The sequence below is a fragment of the Hyaena hyaena genome, unplaced genomic scaffold (assembly GCF_003009895.1).
Source record: "Hyaena hyaena isolate Hyena2069 unplaced genomic scaffold, ASM300989v1 scaffold_206, whole genome shotgun sequence".
NCBI lineage: Eukaryota > Metazoa > Chordata > Mammalia > Carnivora > Hyaenidae > Hyaena > Hyaena hyaena.
The window spans coordinates 1,852,641-1,878,256 of NW_024080840.1; the positions used below are offsets into that span (position 1 = coordinate 1,852,641).

The window sequence follows — 25,616 nt, forward strand, 5'->3', positions numbered from 1 at the left end:
ACAACTTCCTATCATTTTATTAGTAACAGCTGTTCACGCAAAATAGTGTTTGGGTCTGAGAATAGCTCTGTCTTTAATGTTACTCCATTCGGCAGCACCGGGGAAAACATTCGCTGTTTACTGAAGTCAGTTATTGCCACAGATTTAATTACCAGCAATCACACACTTTACCTTCTAATGCTATTTCACACTTCCCTAGGATGAATTCTACAAAGATCTTAACATTGCTTAAAAGCCATGATAAAAGTTTCCTTTTGAAAAATGTCATCATCACCCTCCCTGCTTCAACAAGGAAATTAGACTTCAAATTTGTTGCTACAAATGCTTGTATTTCCCTCAACCCAAAACACAGTGTCTGGAGGAAACAGATTCCCTCCTTCTACCTCCTTAGCTCCTTAGGAAGAAAGCAATCCTAACTTTCTTAAAATGGCTTCTCTCTCCCAAGATGTACCATCTGAGTTCCCGGTTTTTCCTTTCCAACACCCAATCAACATTTCCATTCCTATCAACAGAACTAATAACCTCCACTTAAAGACAAATTAATATGAATGCGAGAATCAAAATCATCCTTGGAAAATCTAGTTCATGTCTTCTCAAGTGCAAGTTTGCCTGGATCATGAAGAAATATCTGTTCCTTTTTTTTCTGCTAAGTTTAGCATAGCACGCAGCCTCACAACTGTGAAAGCTGTTTCAGGTCCGTAAAAATTCATCTGTAATAAAAATCATAACCATACTGAATAGGCACCTACGAAACTTGAACATAAACCATCTCCTATAAAGTGGAGCTGGGTTGTTGTTGTTTTTTAATGAGAAGGAGGCTATCAAATTCATTTGTAATAAACAAAATGGCCACTAAATTATTCTTCTGGTTCTCCTTTCTAAATTCACCTAAAAATATCGGAATCGATAGACAGGGGATAACTTCACCGTTCAGCACGGTTTTAATGTGTGCAGAAGCTCCCACGTGAAGAAATAACCCGTAAGTAGAAGGATGAGCTCCATGACAGATCTAGACAATGGAGGGACACGGCTCAATGCAAAAATCTTCATCTGAAGGCTTTGCAGTATAGTCAGAGCTCCAATTCTGATTTTTATGAGGGATACCGCCACTTCACCTTTCAGATATAACCTATAAGTACTTTATTTCAAACAACAGCAACAACAATAAAAAAAAAAAAACAAGACCAAAAAAACCAGAAAGAAAAAGAGGAAATACATCCAAATAAATCCTGACATTTAGAAACATATTTAACACTTGGAAGCGAAAAGAGTAACAAAAATAAAATGGGTTGGTTTTAAAGCAGCCTCATAAACGCCACAGTTTGGTATTTCCAGGGAGATGCTGCCATTACGGCTACGTACAGGGATCCTTGCCTTCTGTGGTTCTGAATGGCCGTCCTAGAGGGCCACTAACTTCAAGGTTAACTCAGACCATCAACACCCCCATTCTTCTCCAGTGAACTTTACAGAGGGATCGTGGGGTCGCGCTTTTATCCAGACCTGCATGAATGAACTCTCCATGCAGTCTAAATCTGCCGGACAATTCCCAGCCTTCCTGCTCCATAACTGTACAGTTTTCAATACAAATATATACCGCTCAATTAAAAATATTCCATCTGCCATTCTTCTTTTTTAATCTTTTTAATGTTTTTCCATTTTTTTAAGTTTATTGATTTTCTGAGCAAGAGAGCACAAGTGCGTGGGGGAGGGGCACAGAGGGAGGGAGACAGAGAATCCCAAGCAGGCTCTGCACTGTCAGCACAAAGCCCGACGTGGGGCTCAAACACATAAACTGTGAGGTCGTGACCTGAGCTGAAATCAAGAGTCAGATGCTTAACCCACTGAGCCCCCCAGGCGCCCTTCCATCTGCAATTCTTAAAACTCTGTATTTAATCACTGTGGTTCTCATTTAACTGTACAGATAAATCATAAAAATCTGTGCTGTTGCCACCTGTATTCTGGAGAATTTACAATTCACTCTGTTGAGTGTATCATGCAGAAAGTATATGACTAAAAGATGACAGGGTTAAATTAGCTTCCACACAAGAAGTTATCGAGATATGGAATGGTTTCTCTTTTTTTTTTTTCCTTTTAAACTTTCATACTTTACGCATGACTGTTACCATTCCCAAATTCATCCAGCACAGAACTGTAATACACTGGTTCAATGTGTGATGTAACATCTTATATTAACACTTTCCATCCTGGAATGCACCTACTTTCACTTGGCTCAAAGAGTTACATACAGTTTTTTTAAAGATCGTGATTTTATCTGCCACAGATTAAAAACATTACATATCCCTGTGTCTCCATAATTTATTCATTACTTTATGCTCCCAATTTCTGTCAGGAGGGCCATAAGCAAATGTACTCATTCAACAAATACTTACTGAGAGCATTCTATAAGTTAGGTATTGTGCTACAAGTTGGGCTATAATAGTGAGCAATACAGACACATTCCCTAACCTCGTAAACTGCCAGTGTAGAATAGGAAGAAAATCTACAATCATACATGTAATTCAGTTAGAAGATCAAGAACATACATTCTTCCATCTAAGACTGCCCTAACCTCTGCCTACTTTCAATAGTAGGATCAAATCAATTAAAAAAGTTTGCTAAATCTTCTCACTGGATGACTAAGATCTAAAGAGTAAAGATTTTTAGAAACATGTAAAGTAAGAACGGATTTAACAGGGAAAACAGATACATTTTCAAGGGAAACTAGAAAAATTTTCAGCATGAGTATGACTGAATGCAGGGATTCAAAGCCACTTGTTGTACACAGACTTAAAGACACGTTAATATTCAATAGTGTGACCTATGTACTACAAATAGAAATATTTAGGGACACCGGGGTGGCTCAGTAGGTTAAGCGCTCGACTTCGCCTCCGGTCATGATGTCAGAGTTTGCGGGTTCGAGCCCCACGTTGGGCTATGTGCTGACAGCTCAGAGCCTGGAGCCTGCTTCAGATCCTGTGTCTCCCTCTCTCTCTGCCCTTCCCCTGCTCGTTCTCCATCTCTCTCTGTCTCTCAAAATACACGTTAAAAAACATTTTAAAGGGGGGGAGGAGGGTTGGGCATGGAGGAGGACACTTGTGGGGATGAGCACTGAGTGTTATGTGGAAACTAATTTGACAATAAACTATTTGTAAAAAAAAAAAAATTTTTTTAAGAAATATTTAGTTAATATTCATAAATATTAATCAGAGGAAATATAATGTACTTTACACCTACAAAGCATATAAAACTTCAATCAAGTTAAAATATTCTCTTGCATATATACATAGCCTATCAAGTTTTCTCTGAGCTGGCAAGGAAAATAAATACTTATTTAAATGAATTCAGAGAATGACTATAGGAAAGAAAACAAGAATTCAGGATTAAACATGGTGTTTTATGGTGGTAAGTTTCTGGGTTCATTTAAAAAAAAACAAAAAAAGCAAAATATAGGGGTGCCTGGGTGGCTCAGTCGGTTAAGCGTCCGACTTCGACTCTGGTCATGATCTCACGGCTCTGGGTTCGAGCCCCACGCTGGGCTGTGTGCTGACAGCTCGGAGCCTGGAGCCTGCTTCAAATTCTGTGTCTCCCTCTCTCTCTGACCCTCCCCTGCTCATACTGTCTCTGTCTCTCTCTCTCTCAGAAATAAATAAAACGTAAAAAAAAATTTTTTTAATAAAAATTTATTAGTACTACAGAATCTGAAAATACATGGTCATAATTGCTGTATATGCATCAAAAACAGCCCCAATTTTACTGCTATATTTCATCTAGGCAGGCAACCCCCATTTTCCCTTTCTAATTTCTTTATCAGTACACAAAACAGTTATGTGAACAGTGCAAAGTTCACCTGCCAAATAAACCCATTTCCACTAAAATGGCATCAGGTCTTCCAATAAAATTTACTTTGAAAATAATCTTATACCGAAATGTCATTTAAATATAAGAGTGATCCCTCAATTTAAATACAGTAGTTAAAAATCTCGGCAAATCTTTAAACCGTGAAAGGATAAATCCCATAGCCTCCTTTGGACAGCTCGGAAAAGGAAGCTTCAGTGAACTCATGAAAGCAGCTGGCCCAGGAGCAGAAGCCCTCCTTGATACCTGGTCCAAGATGACCATTATTTTTCTCCCGGACTCAAAAAATTGTAAAATCACAAGCGCGCGCGCGCGTACACATGCACACCTACATTTAGTACAGAGCATTTACTGTAGAAATAGTGTAGGTATCACACTCGTTCTGCTACAAAAGCAACCTATCTAGATCACAAAGCTGCAACAAATCGTATGTGATGCCTAGGGATTACGTTCCTAACAAAAAGTTGTACAATGTTTAAATGTCACTAACGAACATAGGTGCTGAATTAATGTCACCTCTTTCCACCACTTCTAATACGCCATATTTGGGGGCTGCCACAAGGCTGTATTAAATCCTGCTCAGATACCTAAAAAGAGGAAAAGTTCCCCATTACTACCACTTTAGTAGGAAAACTTTTCATTTTTTTCTCATAAAAGTATCTCCCAGTGCATTTTTAAAGCATCGTGTGTTACTTCAGTACACAGTATGTAATTATGTCCACATATGTGTGTTTCCCTAAAGGTCTTCCTCCTAGACCTTCAAACCCAGGCCATCAACTCCAGCTGCCAGCACCTAGAGCTGTCACATTTCAGTCACAGGGATGGCTTGAGAGACCTCAAATGCCGTATTCACAGCTAAACATAAACAAAGACTGTAAACCGGGCATAAGAAAAGCCATTCTTAAGTCTCTCTAAAACGCATGCTGTCTCCCTTAGTCGTGCACTTACACACTCTAGGCATATTTCTCTTCCCCTATTTTTCTCAATCTTGAGAATTTGCAACATACTCAGTCACACAGTATTCAGCCATCAGAAGTAGGCCCAAATGAGGAAGAAAACGTTTTTGTTTTTTTTTTAAATCTTCATATTCCAATTGCAGTTTTCCACTCCCCTGGCTTCATTCCCTAAAGCCTACCTCTTTTATCCAACGCTCTGCCTTCTGTTCTTTATAAACAAGTGCACATTTATCTAATCTGGTTTCAAGATGAAGACATAAAACATGGCATGTGAATTAACCATTCGTAACTATCTGTGATGATTAGATTTTGCTCCCTCCTGTAAATGAACCAGTACCGAAGCAGTTCAGTCCCAAAGGCAACTGGTTCCTTGAACCAAGAGATGGAATGCCCAAGAAAGAAAACGCATGCTTCTTCAATCTGAATTGACAATCTTTCTTTCTTCCAGACATGTCTGAGAAACATATTTATTATACACGCAAATATCTTGAACACAAGTGCAGACATTTTTCAGGCCTGTGACTGCAAAGCTGTTTATTCTTCCTACCACCATAGCTCAGAGTTAGGTCACGCTGGCTCCTATGTGTACCCTGATCCTTGATTCTGAATATTCTCTAAGAAGATAATAATCAATAGAATTCCTATTTGAGAAATGGCATTTTTCTTGATAACTTAGTGTGAAGACAGAACGGTTGGGTTGGGTTTTTTTAGAGACTGAAGGGAAATTTTGGCTGTACACTTTCCGTTTTCCTTCTAGCCTAGATCCCAAAGATATTAAAAGGCTGTCCGTTTTAAACAAAAGGTTTCTATTTGTTTCCGGGAGAGTAATTGAGAGGCTGCACTGGTTTTCAGTAGTAACTATTGTGAATTCAGGCCTACATCTGGGTTGCCTCATTAGACAAAAGAAACCCTTCGCTGTCAACAACCACACAGCACGACCCTCCCCTATCCCTCCTTCTTACTGGAAGGAATGGTGCAGACGAGAAACAAACCTGTCACCAGCCACTGGTCAAGAAACTCTTGTGGGTCCCTCCTTTTGGTGGTCTGGTGGCTAGAGAGCAGCAGCACTTGTGTGACACATCTGAGCTTGTCTGCCCGCCCCCCGAAATACATAAACCCCCTTTCTTTAGAGGGCCAACCACTAGGCTCCCTCACCATTACTCCATGGACAATCCAGTCGCGAGTCTGACCACCATTCCCCCAGACCCCAGAAAGCACTGGTAACGGATGCACACGGGCCACCCTACCGCACGCAAGCCGTCCCCCAGTGTGCCCCAGCTCGGCTCGCCACCCTCCAGCCACACACACACACACACACACACACAGTTCCCCTCTCCGGCACGGGGCGCCACAGCAAAGACACTGGAAGTTCGACCCCGCTGCCCACCTTCCCACCCCGCGCCTCTCCTCCGACGTGATTTGTCATTTGGCAGATGCACAGCATATCAACGCGCTCCCGGGAGGCACAGCCGATACCAAAGGGCACTCGCCGAGGCCGAGGCCGGGGGGGAGGGGGGGAGGCAGAGCAGCCCCGACCCCTCTGCGCGTGTGTGCGCGCGCGCATGTGTGTGAGCGTGTGTCTGTGTGCGCGAGCGCGTGTGTGTGAGTGTGCTGCGCGCGCGCGCGCGCCCGCGCGGGTGCAGGTAGTGGCCGGGGGCGCGCCCGCCGAGGGTCGGGGCGAGCCGCGGGTGCCCGGGGGCGGGGGCCGCGGAGGGCAGCGGAGCCGGGGGGGGGGGGGCAGGGGCGGCGGGCGGGCGGGGGCCGCGGAGGCCCGGCGGGAGGGCCAGCGGCGGCCGGCCCCGGGCTGTACTCACCGAGCAACAGCAGCTTGAGCTCCCGGCGGGCGTCCCGCTTGTCCCTGCGGAGCTGCCGCTCAATCTCGTCGTTGATCCGCCGGGCTTCCTTGGCCTCCTCGCTCAGGCAGCACGCCATGATGGACTCCAGAGTCATTCTTCCAAAGTGCCTCCGCTGCAGCCCCGCCGGCACCCCCTGCTCACACGCGCGCACACACACCCTCCCGCCCTCGCTCCCCCGAGGCGGCGGTGGCCGCCGAGCCCCCGCCGCCCGGGAGCGCGTCCGGGACGAGCTCGGGGAACGGCCGCGGGAGCCGCGCGGCCAGGGCCGGGGCCACCAGGCGGGCCGGGGGTGCGGCGGGAGCGGGCGGCTCGGGCCGCCGGGAGGAGCGAGGCGGGCGCGGGAGGCGGCCGCGGGCGCTGGCTCGGGGGGCGCGCGAGGGAAGGCCGCCGCGCCCGGCCTCGCTCAGACGCCCGCGCCTCCTTCCCCGGGAACGGGCGGCCCGCCTCGCCCCACGCGCCGCCGCCGCCGCCGCCGCCGCGGAGGTTCCCCTAAGCCCTGCGCCCGGCGGCGAGAGCACATCCACCGGGGCGGCACCGCAGCGAGCGGCCGCCGACGGCTCCCCGCGCCCGGCGCGCCCGCTCCTCGCTGCCGCCTGACACGGCTCCGGGGCGCCCTGGGCCCTGCCCGCGCCCACCGCCCGGCTTGCGCGCAAACCCCGCTCGCCTGCTCGCCCGCCGCGCGCTCCGCCGCCTCCGCCTCCGCTCCGCCTCCGCCAGACGCCCACCCCCGGCCCCGATTGCCAGGCGCGGAGCGGCTGCTCAGTGCTCGCCCTCCCCCTCGCCACACACACACATTTTCTTCTTTCTCTGAACTGGAGCACAGATCCGGGAGGGAGAGGGAGGCGGCGGCGGCGGCGGCGGCTGGAGGAGGAGGGGAGGCGGAGGGAGGGGATGGGCGCGGGAGGAGGGGAGCGGGGAGGCGGTGCCGCCCGGCCCCTCCTGGAAGGCTTCCCTGGGCTCGCAGCCGCCGCGGCGCGCCTCCCCGTGCGGCGCTCGCCTCGCCCGCCGCTCCCCGGCTGGGCCGGCCCCTCGGGCTCCGCGGGCGCCTCCCGCTCCCGCGCGCCGGTGGGGGCGGGCGGGCGCCGCGGTCACGGCCGCCCCCCCTCCCCCCCGGCGAGGGGCGGGTCGCGGCCGCAGCCAACCTGCCGCTGGCCGCCGGCCGCCCGGGCGTGGTGGAGGAGGAATATGGCGGCCTCTGCCTGCCGCTCGGCCCCCCCGGCCCCCCGGCCGGCGCCGCCACCCCTCGGCCCGCCGCCCCCTCGCGCCCCACAGCTCCCGGGCCGCGCGGGTCGGCGCCGCGGGGCCGCCTCCCGGCCACTTCTGGGTCCTTTTCCGTTCCTATTTCCAAAACGCCATTCGGTTGAGAAAAGTATCTCGCGTCACCTCTGACCCCAATTCGGCCTTCGAACAGAAGATACACGCAGTCGTGGAGTGCGACTGGGGAAGACGAGGAGCTGTCACCGGTTCCCGGAGTGGGGGCTTGGGGGGAGGGGGGAAACTGTCCACAAAGTTACGGGAGATACACGTCTCAATCCTGAGCCGCACACGAGGCTGTCCAAGTTTCCAAGAGCCTCCTGATGGCTTCCAGTTTATATGCCATTGAGGTTGTTTCTGTTTTGTTTCGTTACAAGCTCTTGTCTGAAAAGACACATGATGGTCAATAGCCAAGTAATCAGATTTAACCTTCTGGACTGAGATTGAATTATGGTCGACTTAAGGGAAAATGCAAAATCATGAGGAAGTAAAGGGAAAGAAAAAAAAAGGGGGGAAAACAAGATTGCCCCAGCAAAATCCCATTCTAGTATTTTTGTTTTCCACTTTCGATTAAGGCCGTTTACTTTAAAATGTTTGCTTACTTTGTTGTGATGGTCGACTGATAAATGGCCAAAAACAAAAATCTCCTTGCTCATTAATGTTTTATTTGTCTAATAGCTGCAAGAGGTGAATTCCCATTACTTCCGGCTTTAGTGGAACCTGTGGTCTCCAGAGTAAATAGTATTTTATGATGGAATCTCTTTTTCATACTTCGTGTTTTCTTTCTTTTAAATTTTTTTCTTTTAAAATTTTTTATGTCTTTATTTTGAGAGACAGAGAGAAAGCTGGGGAGGGGCAGAGAGAGAGGGAGACACAGAATCTGAAGCAGGCTCCAGGCTCTGAGCTGGCAGCACAGAGCCGGACTTAGGGCTCGAACCCACGGACCGTGAGATCATGACCTGAGCAGAAGTCGGACACTTAACCAACTGAGCCACACAGGCGCCCCTGTATTTCGTGTTTTCTGAGATGTCCCTGGGGCAACCTGCTTATCCAGAGTGGAAAGTAAGGTCATGACTGTACCACTGCTACTACAGGTCAAGAATGCATATGGATTTCCTGAATGACAGGTGTGTGACTACCTTCTTTCATGTGCCATTACATCCACCCCCTTGACACACACATGCACACTCACACCAGGACTTAGATCAAATAAGTCATGGAGGCATAAAATCTATACTGCAGGCTCCCTTTCTAAAAGAATACCTGGCCAACAAAATAATGAAATTTCACATAGGCCAGGAAAGCAAAGACAAATCTCACTAGAGGGGCACCTGTGTGGCTCAGTTAAGCACCGGACTCTTGATTTAGACTCAGGTCTTAATCTCACCGTTCACGGTTCACCGTTCAGGAGGCTGAGCCTTGAGCATCAGGCTGTGCACTGACAGCACAGAGCCTGCTTGGGATTCCCTCTCTCCCTCTCTCTATGTCCCTCGCTCACTCATGTGCACACCACCTCTCTCTCTCAAAATAAATAAACTTTAAAAAAAGCCACTAGACTTTCTGTGAAATTAAAATTAAGTGACTAATGAAATTAAAGATTGAAATTCAATATGCAGAAATTTTAAATGGCTTCAGGGTAAATTTTTAATTATAAGTTTATATCCTCTAACATATGTATATATATGAGTTTCAGAGAGCTATTAAACACCAAAAAAAATGACAGGAAGCCTCAAGTCTCTGGGGTCCTAGCCAAGGATCCTCTGAGATTTTTGAAAATGTCTCTCAAACAGTGCTATCAATCTATCAGATAATCCATTTTGACTGAATTGACATACTTTTTGATGAAAGGAATTACACCATTTGATACTATCAAAATCCATTTATTCACCCCTGGATCCCAAGCATCAGGGACACTCTCTGGCATTCAGTAGATATTTGAATGGATGAAATAAATCAATAGGAGGATGTCTCTTCAAGTATTGGAAAGAAATCAGAAAATAAGCCAATACTCTACAGCGATGAAGCCATATATGGATGACAAGAAGGAAACAGGAAAAGAAAATTCAAATTCAGAGCCCAAATCTATCGAGAAACCTTTGCATATATATCTGGAAAGCATTTGCCAAGCAAATATTCATGAAACCTAAATCAAGCAAACAAAATCTATGTAGAAACTCCTGAAGTTATTGTCCATACTTTAGAAGTAAATAAAATATGCAACTCAACATGGATTATATTCCAAAGAACTAGTTCATTATATTAACATGTATTCATTGCCTGCTATGTGTCAATAAGGAGAAAGTATAGGAAGTGAGAGATGTTGCCCTCAATAGGTTTAGAGTCTTTTTTTTTTTAATGTTTATTTATTTATGAGAGAGTGAGAGAGAGCGGGGCAGGGGCAGAGAGAGACAGTAGACAGATAATCCCAAGCAGGCTCCACAGTGGCAGCGCAGAGCCCAACATGAAGCTGGAACCCATGAACTGTGACATCATGACCTGAGCCAAAATCAAGAGTTGGATGTTAAACCAACTGAGCCACCCAGTCACCCCTAGGCTTAGAGTCTTAAGGCATGAGGCTCTGAACAGCCATAATAAAAGACAAAATGAAATCAATTTGTATTAAAATTGGAATAGATGTAACAATTAGAAAGGCACAAAAAGGCAGGAATAATTCATTCTGGTAGGGAGAGCTGGAGGAGACTTCAGAGAGAAGGGGATAGTTGGACGCATCTTAAAGAATGAACAGGTTTTCAATAAATACATATCTACAGCACTTAAAACAAATCAGCATTTCCAAATCACCCTCAAACAGACAATGAGATGATAAGCCATTCTGAGAATTCAAGGGCAAGGATTAGATGGCTGAAAAGCAAACCACACAACCCTCAGAGCATAGAATGTCAGAGGGAGATGGGAAGACTGTCACCTTTTCTATGGCGTCCTGAGGAGGACACCTGCCCCATGTTCTGATTACCCTCCTCTGTAGGGGTTGGAAAAGAAAGACAGTCAAAGGCATAGTTCAGTTTCCGGGAGGGATCCTAGAACAAGAGACTGAAAGGCTGAACTCATGTACAAGGAGCTCCTGGGGAGGAAAAGGCCAGCATCGCTCCCGTCCCCAGAGTCCCTTAGCATGTGCTTCATAGCACGCCCCACACCACTGTAATTATCTGTTTCTCTACCTCGGCCTCCTCTCCCCGCGCCCTCTCTCCGTCGTCTCTCTGTCTCAACTGTTTGCAGGGCACCCGAAAGAGTGCCCAGCCTGGAAGAGATACTCGGTAAGTGATGAATAAACAAAAGAATACGAGAACTTACATCAACAACAAACACAATTGCAACGCTGCCTGTCCCAGGCAGTGCATCATGCCAGATGCCCGAGGCATACAAAGCCCTTAAAGCCTTAATAATCTGTTCGGGCAGACAGTGCACATGCATAAAAGAATAAACGACAGTGCAAAATGAGAAGCTCTCCCTGCTGACTTACAAGCACAGAGAATGGACGGCTAGAGTTCAGAAGAAGGAGCAGTTACTCAAAGCAACCCAAAGGAGTATGGGCAGACACACCATGGTCACCTGAAAGACCAGTTAGAAGTCAGCCTGAAGCACTGCAGATCTGACAAGAGCTGGGAAAGAGCTGTTCCGTGCAGAGCTTGCTGGCACAGCTGTCAAGCCACGGAATAAAGTAGCCTTGCTGGTGGGAAGCCTGGCAAGCAGGCCCTGGGAGACTCAGAGAGCTGCAAATGGCGCCACCTAGAGGGAAGTTTTCAAAACGGCAGAAAGATGATGATTCTTTGTTGAAAGAAAGGATTTCAGGGCCAACATGTTGAAGACGAAAAACTGGGCATGAAACAGAATACCTTCTTCTGAAAGAGAAAATACCCACACTTCAGAGCCACCAAATAGATATTCTAGATGAAGCCAAGTACTTCCTTCCATCACCATCGTTATCAATGCACCCAAGTGATTCTCTTACACAAATATATCCACTCTGTGCTTGTGCAAGGTTAGCATTATCAGAGGAAGCACTACCTCACAGTGGAGAGGCCATCAAGTCTCAAGACACTTGAGGGCCCTAAAAGGCTGGCCAGCTGGCAGCTATTTTTACGCTGGGTACACCAAAGAAGCCATTTACTAATGTTTGATGAATGCATGAAGAAATGAATGCACGCCCCACTAAGACTAGAAGAGCACACGGGCGGTCTTGGACCTGAGCACGTGTTGCTTTCAACATAATGGTGCTATTGAAAATTTTGAATTAGCGGGGCGCCTGGGTGGCTTAGTCGGTTAAGCGTCCGACTTTCGCTTAGGTCATGATCTCGCGGTTCGTGGGTTCGAGCCCCACGTCAGGCTCTGTGCTGACTGCCAGCTCAGAGCCTGGAGCCTGTTTCAGTCTGTGACTCCCTCTCTCTCTGACCCTCCCCTGCTCACGCTGTCTCTCTCTGTCTCCTAGAAATAAATAAAACATTAAAAAAATTAAAAAAAAAATTTTTGAATTAGCTTCCACAACAGAGACATCAAGAGATTCACGCAGAAATCTGGATTTCAGTTCCTCATCCGAGGCCAGCAATCCGAGGCCTCTATTTCCAGATGACAAGCATTCCCGTCACCTGATTTACTCCCCATTGCTGGATAGCCTCTACCAGATTCTTCTCCCCATTTGGTAACATGCTGTACCCGTGGCATTCCAGGTGGGCTCTTGAAGGCAGTTAGCAGGATGAATATTGGACTTAGAACTTAATTAGGTAGTTGATCGAGACAATTGGTTTCTTTCCCACTCTTTGTTTCTATGCTTCTAAATCAAATAATCATTTATTCTATTACATTGATCTCCTTTGATGATTTCTCGTGTCAAGTTCAATAAGGACAGGGATTTTTGTCTGTCTTGCTCGCTCCTGAATCCAGCACCCAGCACAGTGCCAGGGATATACTAGATGCTGAATAAACATTCATTCAGTGAATGAAAAAAGATCCTCCAGTCGAAGAGACCACATATTGCCCACATGGCAGCCTGCCTCTTTTCTTTTCTGTATTTTTTTCTTAGCCAGATGGTACCCACCAAAGCTTGGCTCCCTCTATAAAATGTTCCTTGGCCCTGTGCATCAAAATCTTGCCTCAAGTGAGTTCACCAAGAAAAATTAGCCATCACTAGGATATCAAGAAAGCTGGAGATGCAAGATTTTTGTTCAAAACCCAGATGGAAACATGTATTAATTCCACCCAAATCAACCTTGTAGGAAAGCTGATATTCCTGACACTAATTCAAGTGCTGTGCATGTTATATACTAGAGACCATGGCATGAAATATAGTCCAAGTTGTTAATTGCTCAGTGTGTGACACATTAATGAAATACAGCACGTGTTGTGAAAAATACATAAGTAATTAAAGTGTCTGTTGTACTGACTTCTCAATGATTGAAATGGACTTAATATTAACCTCTTAATTAGTTACTATCCTTGTCAATTTTTCAAGCTGCCAATATGAATTTTATCAAGATATAAGAAAGGTGACAGCTTTTCAGTTTTGAATAGGAATGTAAAATATTTCTTCCCAATCACAAAAGATATAAAGTATCTCTCATTTTTTTTCCTTTCCTTTCCTAACTCTTAAACCAATCCAGATCTATTTGAGCCACAAAAATTTCCAAAGGCCCCTTTCCAAATTTGTCGATGTACTCCTGTCTTTCCATTCTTATGAAATTCTTTTAAAAAAAATTTTTTTTAATGTTTCATTTATTTCTGAGAGAGAGAGAGAGACAGTGCAAGCAGGGGAGGAGCAGAGAGAAAGAGGGAGACCGAGAATCCAAAATAGGCTCCAGGCTCTGAGCTGTCAGCACCGAGCCCGACGCGGGGCTCCAACCCACGAACCGCGAGATCATGACATGAGGCAAAGTCGACGCTTAACCGACTAAGCCACCCAGGCGCCCCTCTTAGGCAAATTCTTAAGCCCCAGACTTTGGGTGAGGACTTTGGACAATATGGAATAGGGCGTAGAATAGGATAAAGTGAGTACTATTTATTTTGTCTTTTGGCCTAGGTTTTAATATCTCTTGGTACAGAAGTGTTAGTGATCCTCCCCTTATTTAACATTCTGATAAGGGGCACCTGGGTGGCTCAGTCAGTTAAGCATCCAACTCTTCCATTCGGCTCAGGTCATGATCTCACAGTTCATGGGTTCAAGCCCCACACTGGGCTCTGAGTCGGCTTGGGATTCTCTCTCTCCCTCTCTGCCCCTCCCCTGCTCTCTCTCTCAAATAAATAAATAAACTTAAAATTTTTTAATAAAATAAAATTCTGATAATTTGTTCATCATGGATGTTTGCATTCGTTTTTTAAAATACTGTCTCAAAATATTATTTATCTTCATCATGGAGATTTTTGGTGCACTCTCAAATTTTGCAGCCAAGGCAAATGCCTCATTTGTCTTATCCTATCCTGGCCCTGATGTGGACGTGATACACGCATTGGCAAACAAATGGAGAACTTGTCACTCTAGGGAAGGAATAAACTGTGGAGGAGTATCTATTCTTTTTACATCTTAAAAATAAATCTGATTTCTGCCTGTGGAACTAGAACAAAAGAACTGGGTTGAAAGCCACGATCGTCCAAATGAAAGCAGCAGAAGTTTCCACAGCCTCTTCAAGTACCCATGTATCAGGAAAATCAAACCCCCCAAAATGATGAGAAAAATGCAGAAAATATCACATACTCTAGGCTCATTCTCTGCCTTACATTAAATAGCAAAGCACATAGAACAGAGATCTCTAAAAAGCCATGTGATCTAGGGAATTGCTTTTATTTTTTTAACATTTATTCATTTTTGAGAGTGCAAGTGGGGGAGGGGCAGAGAGAGATGGAGACAGAATCTGAAACAGGCTCCAGGTCTGAGCTGACAGCACAGAGCCCCAGGTGGGGCTTGAACCCAAGAACCTTAAGATCATGACTTGAGGCAAAGTCAGATGCTTAATTCACTAAGCCACCCAGGTGCCCCTAGGGGATCATTTCTTAAAACTAAAGCCTACCAGAAAACTAATCTACAAAAGGGCAAAGGTACAGATGTCCTGATTAGAGGAGGGGTCCCTCAGGCTATTTTCAAAGCCTCTGAGCTGAGGTGCCACATTTAAAGCAGGGTCCTACCCAGAGGGTCTATAATTGACCAAGGTTCTGCAGCTAGGAAGCGGTACTTGAGGTTTCTTACACCCAGTTTCTTTTCCCGAGGTCCTCCTCCTTTAAACTGAACGAGTCGTGGGGGGAGATATATTCGATCTCCAGCTTTCCTAGTCTCAGAATTAGTCCTCATCATTTTGGAAAAGATCAGTGGTTCATTTACTATTTTTTCGATTCCCAGGTAGCCCCGTAACTACTGATAAGAAAGAAATCACAGCACCCTCGCGGGAGTATTTGCATTTTCAACCAGATCAAAGTCCCAGGTTACAGCACGGGTCTGAGCCCAGACTGCACATTTGAATCACCTAGGGAGACCAAACGCTGGATGCCAGATTCTCACCCAGGTATTTGGATTTGATTGCTCTGGGGTAGGGCTTGGTATATTTTTAGTATTTTTCTATGCCCCCAAGGTATTCCAATATGCAGGCAAGATTGTGAACAACTGAGTTACAGCAATAAAACTAATTACCTATGTGCCGCAGCCAGTGGGTGGATACTGCAGCCACAATTACCTGCTTCAGCTGGAAAGACCATTCCCGCCACACATGAACCAGTGGTACCAGATTCCGTACTCACCCGAGCCAAGCTGGCCCCTTTCCCCACTCGCTGTCTTGTTAGACCTGCAGACAGTTGTCATTCCTTGCCTTTCCCCCTCATTACTTTCTTAAATCTGTATCAGTGTTGATTGTCATGGGCAGGGTGAAGGGTGTGGAGAGGGAGAAGCTTCAGAAAATACAGAAAAACACAAAAGAAAATGAAAATTACCCATAATCCTCCCATACAAAGATAGACATGAAATTATTTACAAATTAAAATTATAGTTTGTATACTGGTATTTCTTTATTTTTTAAGTTGTCTAGGCATAGGAGGAAACGCCCAAATGGAACAAAATTTTGCATGAGGCAGTCTCTCTCCACCCCCAAACTGCCTCTCACCTTCCTCAGAGGCCATCAGTGTTACTAGCTTTTTTATAGACTTCCAGAAATATCTATGTGTGTAGATACATTATATTTAAATGTCTATCTATATCTTTTAGTCACAAAACTGGTTGTATATTAATAATCTATTCTGTAATTTGCTTTTCCTTTTTATATCTCAGAAATGGGTGCGTAATCATCACTTTTTAACATTACAGGTTTCTACTACAGATTCCCCACAGTTTCTTACCCAGTCCACTATTGATGGGTATTTGTTTCCAATATTGTGCTTTTATAATAAATATATGTTCTCCCCATGATTTTTTTTTCATTTAGTAAATATGCTTCAAAAAATGATGTTTGTAGCACCTTGGTGTTCCCTCGTATGAATTTATAATAATCTGTTCAAATAATGCTGAATTGTTGGACGTTTGTATTTTCTTAATTCTTTATCATTATGAATAAGGCTGTAGTCAACAATCCTTGTATTTGAATCTTGTGCCCATCTCCATATCCCTAGAATAAATTTGACAGAGTAGAATTATTGGTCCAAAGGACATGCATGCATTATATATATGTATGCTACATACATATAATGCCAAATTGTTCAGAACGTAGCATTTATACTTCCACCAGCAGCAATATATTCCCTTATCTTTGTCAAACCACACATACTGATTTAAAAATTATAGAATTAGCTCAGGGTCAAAATACTTGTGATTCTTTTGAACTGTAATCTTTCATCATTATAAACTACTCTGGGGCTTTAATTATTTCAGAGATTTTATAAACCTACAAATCATCATAAACACTCTTTTTACTATATTATAAGCCATAGAGATAGAGCTAAGTTTTTAAAAGTTCAAAGTCACTTCATCGTAGGTAGTTCTAATAAAGCCATAATTCATGAAAAGTCTACTCAGTAACACATCCAAAAGATTCCAGGCTTTCTCTTAACATAAATCCACAGACCCAGAGTTTGGATACATCTTGAATTAGTTCTAGATGTATTTCCAGAAGTTCATTCTGAGGGGACTGAACACCCTTTAAAAATATTTTTCTGGGGCGCCTGGGTGGCTCAGTCAGTTAAGCATCCAACTTCGGCTCAGGTCATGATCTCACGGTTCATGGGTTTGAGCCCCACATCAGGCTCTGTGCTGACAGCTCAGAGCCTAGAGCCTGCTTCAGATTCTGTGTCTCCCTCTCTCTGCCCCTCCCCTGCTCATGCTCTGTCTCTCTCTGTCTCCCAAAAATAAACATTAAAAAATTTTTAAATAAAAAAAATATATTTTTTTTACTGTTTACTTATTTTTGAGAGACAGAGAGAACATGAGCAACAGAGGGTAAAGAGGGAGGTAGACACAAGATCTGAAGGAGGCTCCAGGCTCTGAGCTGTCAGTAAAGAGCCTGACACGGGGCTCAAAGTCACAAACCGTAAGTGAGACAGTGACCTTAGCTGAAGTCGGATGACCTTAGCTGAAGTCGAACTAAGCCACCCAGGTGCCCCCCTTTTTAAAAAATTTTTAATGTTTATTTATTTTTGAGAGACAGAGAGAGTAAACACCCTTTTAACTCCTTACATCTAGCAAATGAGAATTCTACTGGCTAAGGCTTCCTTTCATTCCCAGGGAATCCAAGGGAAGAATCCGTTTGTCCAGCTTAATGAGACCTAGCTTCAGTCAGTGACATTTTTCGGGATCAGGAAAATGATGTAACCAATTACTCAGGGGGAAACCGGTACTCCTGGGGAAGATAGGAAGTCCTATTTAATGTCTACCTTGTCAAACCATAGGCTACATGCCACATGCTGTTCTTTTGCTACAGCACTTACAAGGGAAATCTCCAAATACAGTGCATGTCAATTGACTTTAAAAACCAAGAGCCAGATGAAGTAAGGGTAAAGCAATTTCATGGCAACCCTTTCACACCATTCATGCTTAAATCTTTTTATTAAAAAAATATATATATATATTTCTGGGGCGCCTGGGTGGCTTAGTCAGTTAAGCGTCTGACTTTCGCTTAGTTCAAGATCTCGCAGTTCGTGGGTTCAGGCCCCGCGTCGGGCTCTGTGCTGACTGCCAGCTCGGAGCCTGCAGCCTGTTTCAGTCTGTGACTCCCTCTCTCTCTGACCCTCCCCTGCTCACGCTCTCTCTCTCTCTCTCTCCTACTCCTAGAAATAAATAAAACATTTAAAAAAAATTATTTCTGAGAGAGAGAGAGACAGCATGAACAGGGGAGGGTCAGAGAGAGAGGGAGACACAGAATCTGAAACAGGCTCCAGTCTCTGAGCTGTCAGCACAGAGCCCAACGCGGGGATCGAACCCACAAACCATGAGATCATGACCTGAGCCAAAGTCGGACACTTAGCCAACTGAGCCACCCAGACGCCCCTGCTTAAATCTTTTTAAAGTCATCACACACCATGTGTCTCAGAGTCTATTTCCAGCCAAGTGATTAATATCTGAAGATCTGGAACCACTCAGATGCACCTCGCTTATAGTTAGGATTTACCCAAAGCACACGCCTTGCAAGGTTTTTTAGCTGGGCCTGCCTGGAGAACTCTGAAGCATGTGGTGCAATGTCAGTGAGACGGCAGATTGCTCAGATGCCTGTCGTTGGCTCTGAAACGCCACCTGAGCCATGTCATTGTGCCAAAGGTATTTATTTCAGTGTACATCTTTCCATGGGGATGGACGCGAGGCTGCCAATTCCACTAACTACGACTCCAGGATTGCAGATTCTAAACTTCTCCATGGCAGGAATAGAAAAAGAAAGGTTATCTGAGGATTCCGGAATCATTCTCTTCTCCTCTCCATGAGGAATACATCACTGCCAGGTTGATCCACAGGGGACTGGTGCCCTATTTGGAAGGTGGAACATTGGTAAAATGGCAGGAAAATAATTTGTGTCTCCCCAGTGCGTCACATTCAATTGGTTTTAATTTTATTTGTTCTCAGGCCACATTTGTCAATTTCGGGAAACGGACATGTCTTACATGATCTAACCTTGAACTCTTTGACCTCACTATGGGTACTACTCATGGCATGTCTTAGGACCGGGTTGGCACGCACAATTTCTGGGGAACAGGACGAAGTTGGGCAGGAAGACAGGAAGGTCAGGCTAGTTTGCCTCTAAAGCCTCACGAGACGGACTCTGCGGTAGGTTCTGTCCCAGGTAGTTCATTACTATGCGGCATCCAAGGATCACAGCTTCATAAGCTCACAGTTCAAATAACTCCATTCATTCATTCAAATCCCAGTTTGTGACAGGGAGGACACAGAAAGAGGCAGGAGTCTGTGATGGGAAGAGCTGGAGTCAGGATCAGGAAAATTGGCCATGGGGCAAGAACACCGGAACCTGGCTCTAGTTCCTGGGACAAGCCAGGTCCCCTGGGGAACTGAGTTCAAGGAAGGTCAGCAGAGCGAAACTTCAGGGTCAGGGACCAAATCTGCTCAAATCAGCACACTGCCTCCAAGGCAGATTCGTCACAGAGTGACCTGATGCTGGCCTCCAGGAAGGTGGGCTGATGCGGGTCCTCAGAAAGCCAGGTTTGATGGGAAGTCCTGGATTAGTCCTAGGAGCTGGAGATGGGCTATTCCCGAGCTGGACACCAAACGGGTGCATGTGCTGTTTTGACGAAGTGGGCAAATGCAGCCTGTGCTTAAACAATTCTTTTCTTCTCCTTCCAAGTAGGGTCTGCCTAACGATCTCCAGTTCTGGATTTAGTTAAAACCAATTTGCAACAACTTCAGCTTTCTTTAAAGTTAAACATTCATAATTTTTTTTGTCTATTCCTCAGATGAAGACTTTTCTGGGTTTAAAAATATAGTAATCCAAATCCAAATGGACATATTATTCCAAAATTTTACTCCCAGGCAAGTTGTTTTAGAAAATAACCAGGAAATTTCAAAATTATTATTATTTTTTTTTTCTAGGAGAGAGAGAGAGAGAGAGAGACAGCATGAGCAGGGGAGGGTCAGAGAGAGAGGAGATACAGACTCGGAAACAGGCTCCAGGCTCTGAGCTGGCAGTCAGCACAGAGGCCGACGCGGGGCTCGAACCCACGAACCGCGAGATCATGACCTAAGCGAAAGTCGGACGCTTAACCAACTAAGCCACCCAGGCGCCCCTGGAAATTTCAAAATTATTAATATTTCTTCCAAGAGTAGATAATACACATCCCCAGATAAGCATTTCTGGAACCTTCTATATTTTGTTCTGTATGGTAATTGTTAGTACTTGGTAATTTTGTTAATTTTTTTTATGTGATAAACAGAACAAGACCAAAGCAAGAAAGAAACCCATTAGGAAATCTGAATCAGGATTGGGAAAGTTGGGTACTTGACTGCAAAGAAAGTACAGAAAATAGTCATCTTGGTTTTCTGTCCAAAGAAGAAACCGTGCTTTTTCCGTATTTTGTAACATTATTTTCTTATTAAAAAGGGGCACATGCTTATTATAGGAATTTGGGAAATACAAAAAGTATAAAGGAGGACAATAAAATTATTCTGAAGCCCAGCCTCACAAATATTTTGCTATATACCATTTGTCTCTCTCTTTTTTAAATTTTTATTTATTTTTTTTAATGTTTTATTTATTTCTGAGAGAGACAGTATGAGCAAGGGAGGGTCAGAGAGAGAGGGAGACACAGAATCCGAAACAGGCTCCAGGCTCTGAGCTGTCAGCACAAAGCCCGACGCGGGGCTCGAACCCACGAACCATGAGATAGAGCCGAAGTCAGATGCTTAACCAACTGGCCACCCAGGCGCCCCCATTTGTCTCTTTTCTGTGCAAATATAAACATGACTTTTTCAACATAGTTATGATTGGGTAACACATTCAGTTTGAATTTCTGCTCTTTTTACTTAGTAATCGATTATATTTTTTCTCATCCTTACCTGTTTTGTAATACGATGTTATTTCATCATATGGGCATTAACTAATTTATATTCACTTTCCTCCTGCTGGTAGACATTTAAACATTGATGTTTTCTCTTCGCTATGATAAACAGCACTCTCACTGACATCCTTGTACTAAACCTTTATGAGCGCCCCTGAACTGCCATCAGAATTATCCCAGTCAGAAATGTAATGTCTGGAATAGAGGATTCAAATCCTAGTATAGATGATTTTTATGGACAGACTTCAAAACCAGAAATCTACTGAAACATAGAAAAGAGACAGTCCTGTTTTCTTCATCTTAAACAAACTCCCTAAGTCTTACCACCAGCCAGACCCTCCCCTTTTAGCCTTCATGTCTCATTCCTCCCACCTGGCCACAACGGATCGCATGGTATTTCTTCTGGAAGGAATGCTACCTGGCAGCACAGGGCAAACAGGGCAGAGGGAGCCCAGACACAGGCCCGGAACCACCGGAAGGCACTGAGGATGCCCTGCGGAAGCTGATCCAGGTTAGAACGGACCAAGAAGGCACAGCTGTGGACGTATACAGCATCCAGGGGACCCAACAGGATCTGTGGCCCTTCTGGGCTACAAAAGAAAGTTCTAGCAAAGGGAAGGAGCCAGCTGTGAGGAATCCAGATTAAGTGCTACTGAAAAATTAGGTAGGCAAGAGTTACACATAAGGTCTGTCCATAGGGTTAGCTGACACTATAGTTCAGAGGCAAGGGTCTGGTTTGCAAGACCAGGAAGTAGCAGGAGTCAGAGAAGGAAGGAGGGAAACAGATCCCAGCCTTGACGAAGCAGGTCCAGGTCTGGAAACCATACCTGCAGAGTGAGAAAAACTTCTAACCTGGGGCTCAAATACGTGAATAAATGATCTGGAGCACAAGTTCCATTTAGGGGAAAGCGTGTCTGTGAAATCCGGCTAGGATATGCTGCAGTAACAATCCCTAAATCTAAAGGGTTTAAAACAAAATTGCATTTCATCCTTATGTTACACGTCCATTTTCCATCAGTACGAGGGCTCCTAACTACATCGTCCTCACTCAAGGATCCCAGGTTAATGATCTGTACCATATAGTCGTGGCAGTGGGGGAAAAGAACTAGATAGTCCAGCATCAGTCATCAAATGCTTCCACTCCCCTGGGGTGCCTGGTGGCTCAGTCGGTTAGACGTCCGACGCTTGAACTTGGCTGAGGTCATGATCCCAAGGTTTGTGGGTTCAAGCCCCTGCACTCAGAGCCTGCTTGGGGTTCTCTCTCCACCCCTCCCCTGCTCACACTTTCTCTCCCTCAAAGATAAATAAATACTCAATGCCTCCATTCTCATTTCCTTGGTCAGAGCAAGTCACACAGCCATGCACCTGAAGGTAAGGGTGAACTGGGAATCGTGGGGAGGTTTGGCAGTGGCCGCCCCATAATGCCACATCTAAATTCTCAACAGGAGACACTATGAAGAGAGGAAAGATTCAAGGCATTTAACTACAGCTTTCCTGGAGTCCTAACTTCTCCTTTCTCTGCAGCCTCCAGTGGGACTTAGGTTTCAGCAGTCTGGGAGCCCTATTCCACTTGACCTTGAGAAGGAGCAGCAGATCTGTGTCAGGCACAGATGCTGAGGGATGGCGTGGTGAAGAGAAACCCCACAACGGCTGCCCATTGGGCTCATGGAATAGGACAGATCCTAGTATATCCAGGCTATCAAGGCTGCCACCTTACTTGTTCATCAAATTTATACTTTTAGGTAGTTGGTAGCAAGCAGACGCCCCCCAGCGGGGTTGTCATGATTTAGCTCGTCTGGGGGAAGAAACAAAAGCATCTGTATGCATTCAGACAGGCTGCAGTAAATGTCAAATAGCTGAATGACGTGGTAAGTAAGCCATGTTTATTTCAGATACATTAGGGAACGTTTGTTTAAGGTAAGCAAACCTCCACCCTGGCATCTCATTCTGATGAGGATGACAGGATGATGGGGGGGCTTCCTCAGCTCTTTGCACACCTTACGTGGCTCTAGATCATGTGCCGTGCTGTTGGAATTGGGCTGGGTGCAGCTCCAGACCTTCAGCAATTAGACCAGCAAGATGACAGGAGAAAGTTGGCGTTCGCTTGCTATTCATTCCAAACACAGTTTAAATTTTGGAGGAGCTTATGAAAAATGCTCAGAGAAATGCTAATTTCAGTCAAGTTAACAAGAAAGACGCTGGTGGGTTTTTTCTTCGTAATAAGCTCTTCTAAAGGAAGAGGTTTCATTTTAAAATTTATTTTACTTTATTTTTTTTAATGTTTTATTTATTCCTGAGAGAGAGAGAGACAGCATGAGCAGGGGAGGGTCAGAGAGAGAGGGAGATACAGAATCTGAAACAGGCTCCAGGCTCTGAGTTAGCTGTCAGCACAGAGCCCAATGCGAGGCTCGAACCCACAAACTGTGAGATCATGACCTGAGCCAAAGTTGGACAGTTAACCAACTGAGCCACCCAGGTGCCCCTAAACATTTTTTAAATTTTTTAATGTTTATTTATTTTTGAGAGAGAGACAGAGCACGAGTGAAGGAGAGGCAGACAGAGGGAGACGCAGAATCAGAAGCAGGCTCCAGGCTCTGAGCTGTCAGCACTGAGCCTGATGCAGGGCTCGAAACTATGAGCCACAACCCTGAGCCAAAGTTAAACATTTAACCAACTGAGCCACCCAGATGCCCCGGAAGGAAGAGATTTTTTAACTGACATGTAGTTCACCCAATCTAAAGTAGGAAGAGAGGAATAATCAAGTACATTCTGTGGAAATTATTCATTTATAAATGGATAGCACCATGCAAATTTCATGTCAATGAGAACAGAACGTGTGAGTTAGGACATTCTCCGGCATGGGATACATTTTTGCTAGTTAACTACAGTCTTCCAGTGACACTTTCTAATTGATTTGCAAAAGGTCAGGGTTATCAAAATGGGCTTCCTAGTCAACACCATGCTTAATTAATTCTTGTATGGATTCCGGTGAAGTGCATTATCAGAATAAGCATGTGGTTCAATTTCTGACTGCAAGGGATCACTTAAATAGCTGTGTGCCAAGTAACAAGGGCCTGCACATTTTCATAGTGTGTGACAACGAAGATCTGTACAACATCCCTTAGATCCCTTGCAATGTTTCATTCCCTTTGCAAAATTTAAAAGTTCAACTAAAACTACCATAAATTACTGCCCTTTAAAAAAGTACACATATAATAGACAATTTGACATTTATAGAAAATTTAAAGTGTTAAAAACATGTATTCCCAGGAAAACTTTTGTGATTAATTGCTTTTAAATCTGTGGAAGTCTCTGAAATAGAAGGGGGGGAGGGAAGTCCTCAGTTCAATTAATTTCACCAAAAGTAGGAAGTCTTATAATCAACTTCAGTGATTTATCCAGGCTCCATGTGATAAATACCATTCATACTGGAAAAAATAACTATTCTCATCATTTAAGCAGGCCCGTGCAGGGGCTGAAAATGATGATGTAGCCATTACATAATAACTGTTGCAAAACTAAAGACCATAAAGTCTTGTCCTATGTACAGACATGTCCTTATGCCCAAGTCATTGAGAATATAACTGTGGCAGAAACTCACATTTCACATGCCTTGGTACTTAAATGGCTCAGTGCTTTGAAGAAAAAAAAAACAGCTTAAAACAATGAGAATTTTGAAATACAAGTTTTCTAGCCACAAAATTCACAAAATTTGTACACTTTTAACAGGCTAATACAATAAGGTTTTCCCCTAAAATATGTTATTATTTAATGGAGATGGCCCTTGTTTCTCAAATTTTCAGCTGAATTGTTAAATTTCTTCCAGTTTGGGAGCTTTTTAATTTTGATCTTCAAGTTCCTGAATATGACCCTTCCTTCTATTTTCTCATCTTGCAAACTGCATTGATGCATTTTGTTTCGTGGAGATTTATTTTTATTTCCTAAATAATTGTTAAGCACTGGTGATTGTGGCAAAATAGGCATGCTCTAATCTTATTAATTGGCATCACTTTTCTAGAGAGCAATTTGGTGATGGTTAATGCATGTATACATACATACCTACATACACACATATACACATATCTTAAAAATATACATATCTTTTGACCTAGTGATGAAATTTCTAGAAATATATCCATAAGTCAAATGTTAGAGGGGGCACCTGGGTGGCTCAGTTGGTTGAGCATCCAACTTGGCTCAGGTCATGATCTCGTGGTTTGTTTGAGCCCTGCGCCGGGCTCTGTGCTTACAGGTCAGAGCCTGGAGCTGCTTCAGATTCTGTGTTTCCTTCTCTCTCTGCCCTTCTCCTTCTCTCTCTCTCTCTCAAAAATAAATAAACATTTTAAAAAATGTTAGGGAACTGGCTAGATATATTACACTAGACCATATGAAAGAATAGGAAGTAACCATGAATGGTCATGCTGTATAAAAAAATACCTAATGACTTTAAGATACAAAACAGATGAACATAAGGGAAGGGAAGCAAAAATAATATAAAAACAGGGAGGGAGACAAAACATAAGAGACTCTTAAATATGGAGAACACACAGAGGGTGCTGGAGGGGGTGTGGGAGGGGGGATGGGCTAATGGGTGAGGGAAATTAAGGAATCTACTCCTGAAATCATTCTTGCACTATATGCTAACTAACTTGGATGTAAATTAAAAAAATGAATTAAAGAAAATACCTAATGATAGCAGAAAATGAAATGTCAAATA

At 44.5% G+C, this 25,616-nt stretch overlaps 1 protein-coding gene across 1 annotated transcript in view; it reads right to left on the reverse strand.

Moving 5' to 3' along the window:
* The window catches only part of LOC120238451 (guanine nucleotide-binding protein G(q) subunit alpha), a 319,269-nt gene extending 312,411 nt beyond the window's left edge, over positions 1-6,858 (reverse strand). The window contains exon 1 of the mRNA XM_039242176.1: positions 6,626-6,858. Within this exon, the coding sequence (XP_039098107.1) occupies positions 6,626-6,761 (136 nt within the window). The 5' untranslated portion in view covers positions 6,762-6,858. The remainder of the gene's footprint in view (positions 1-6,625) is intronic.
* Between the last annotated feature and the right edge of the window lie 18,758 nt (positions 6,859-25,616).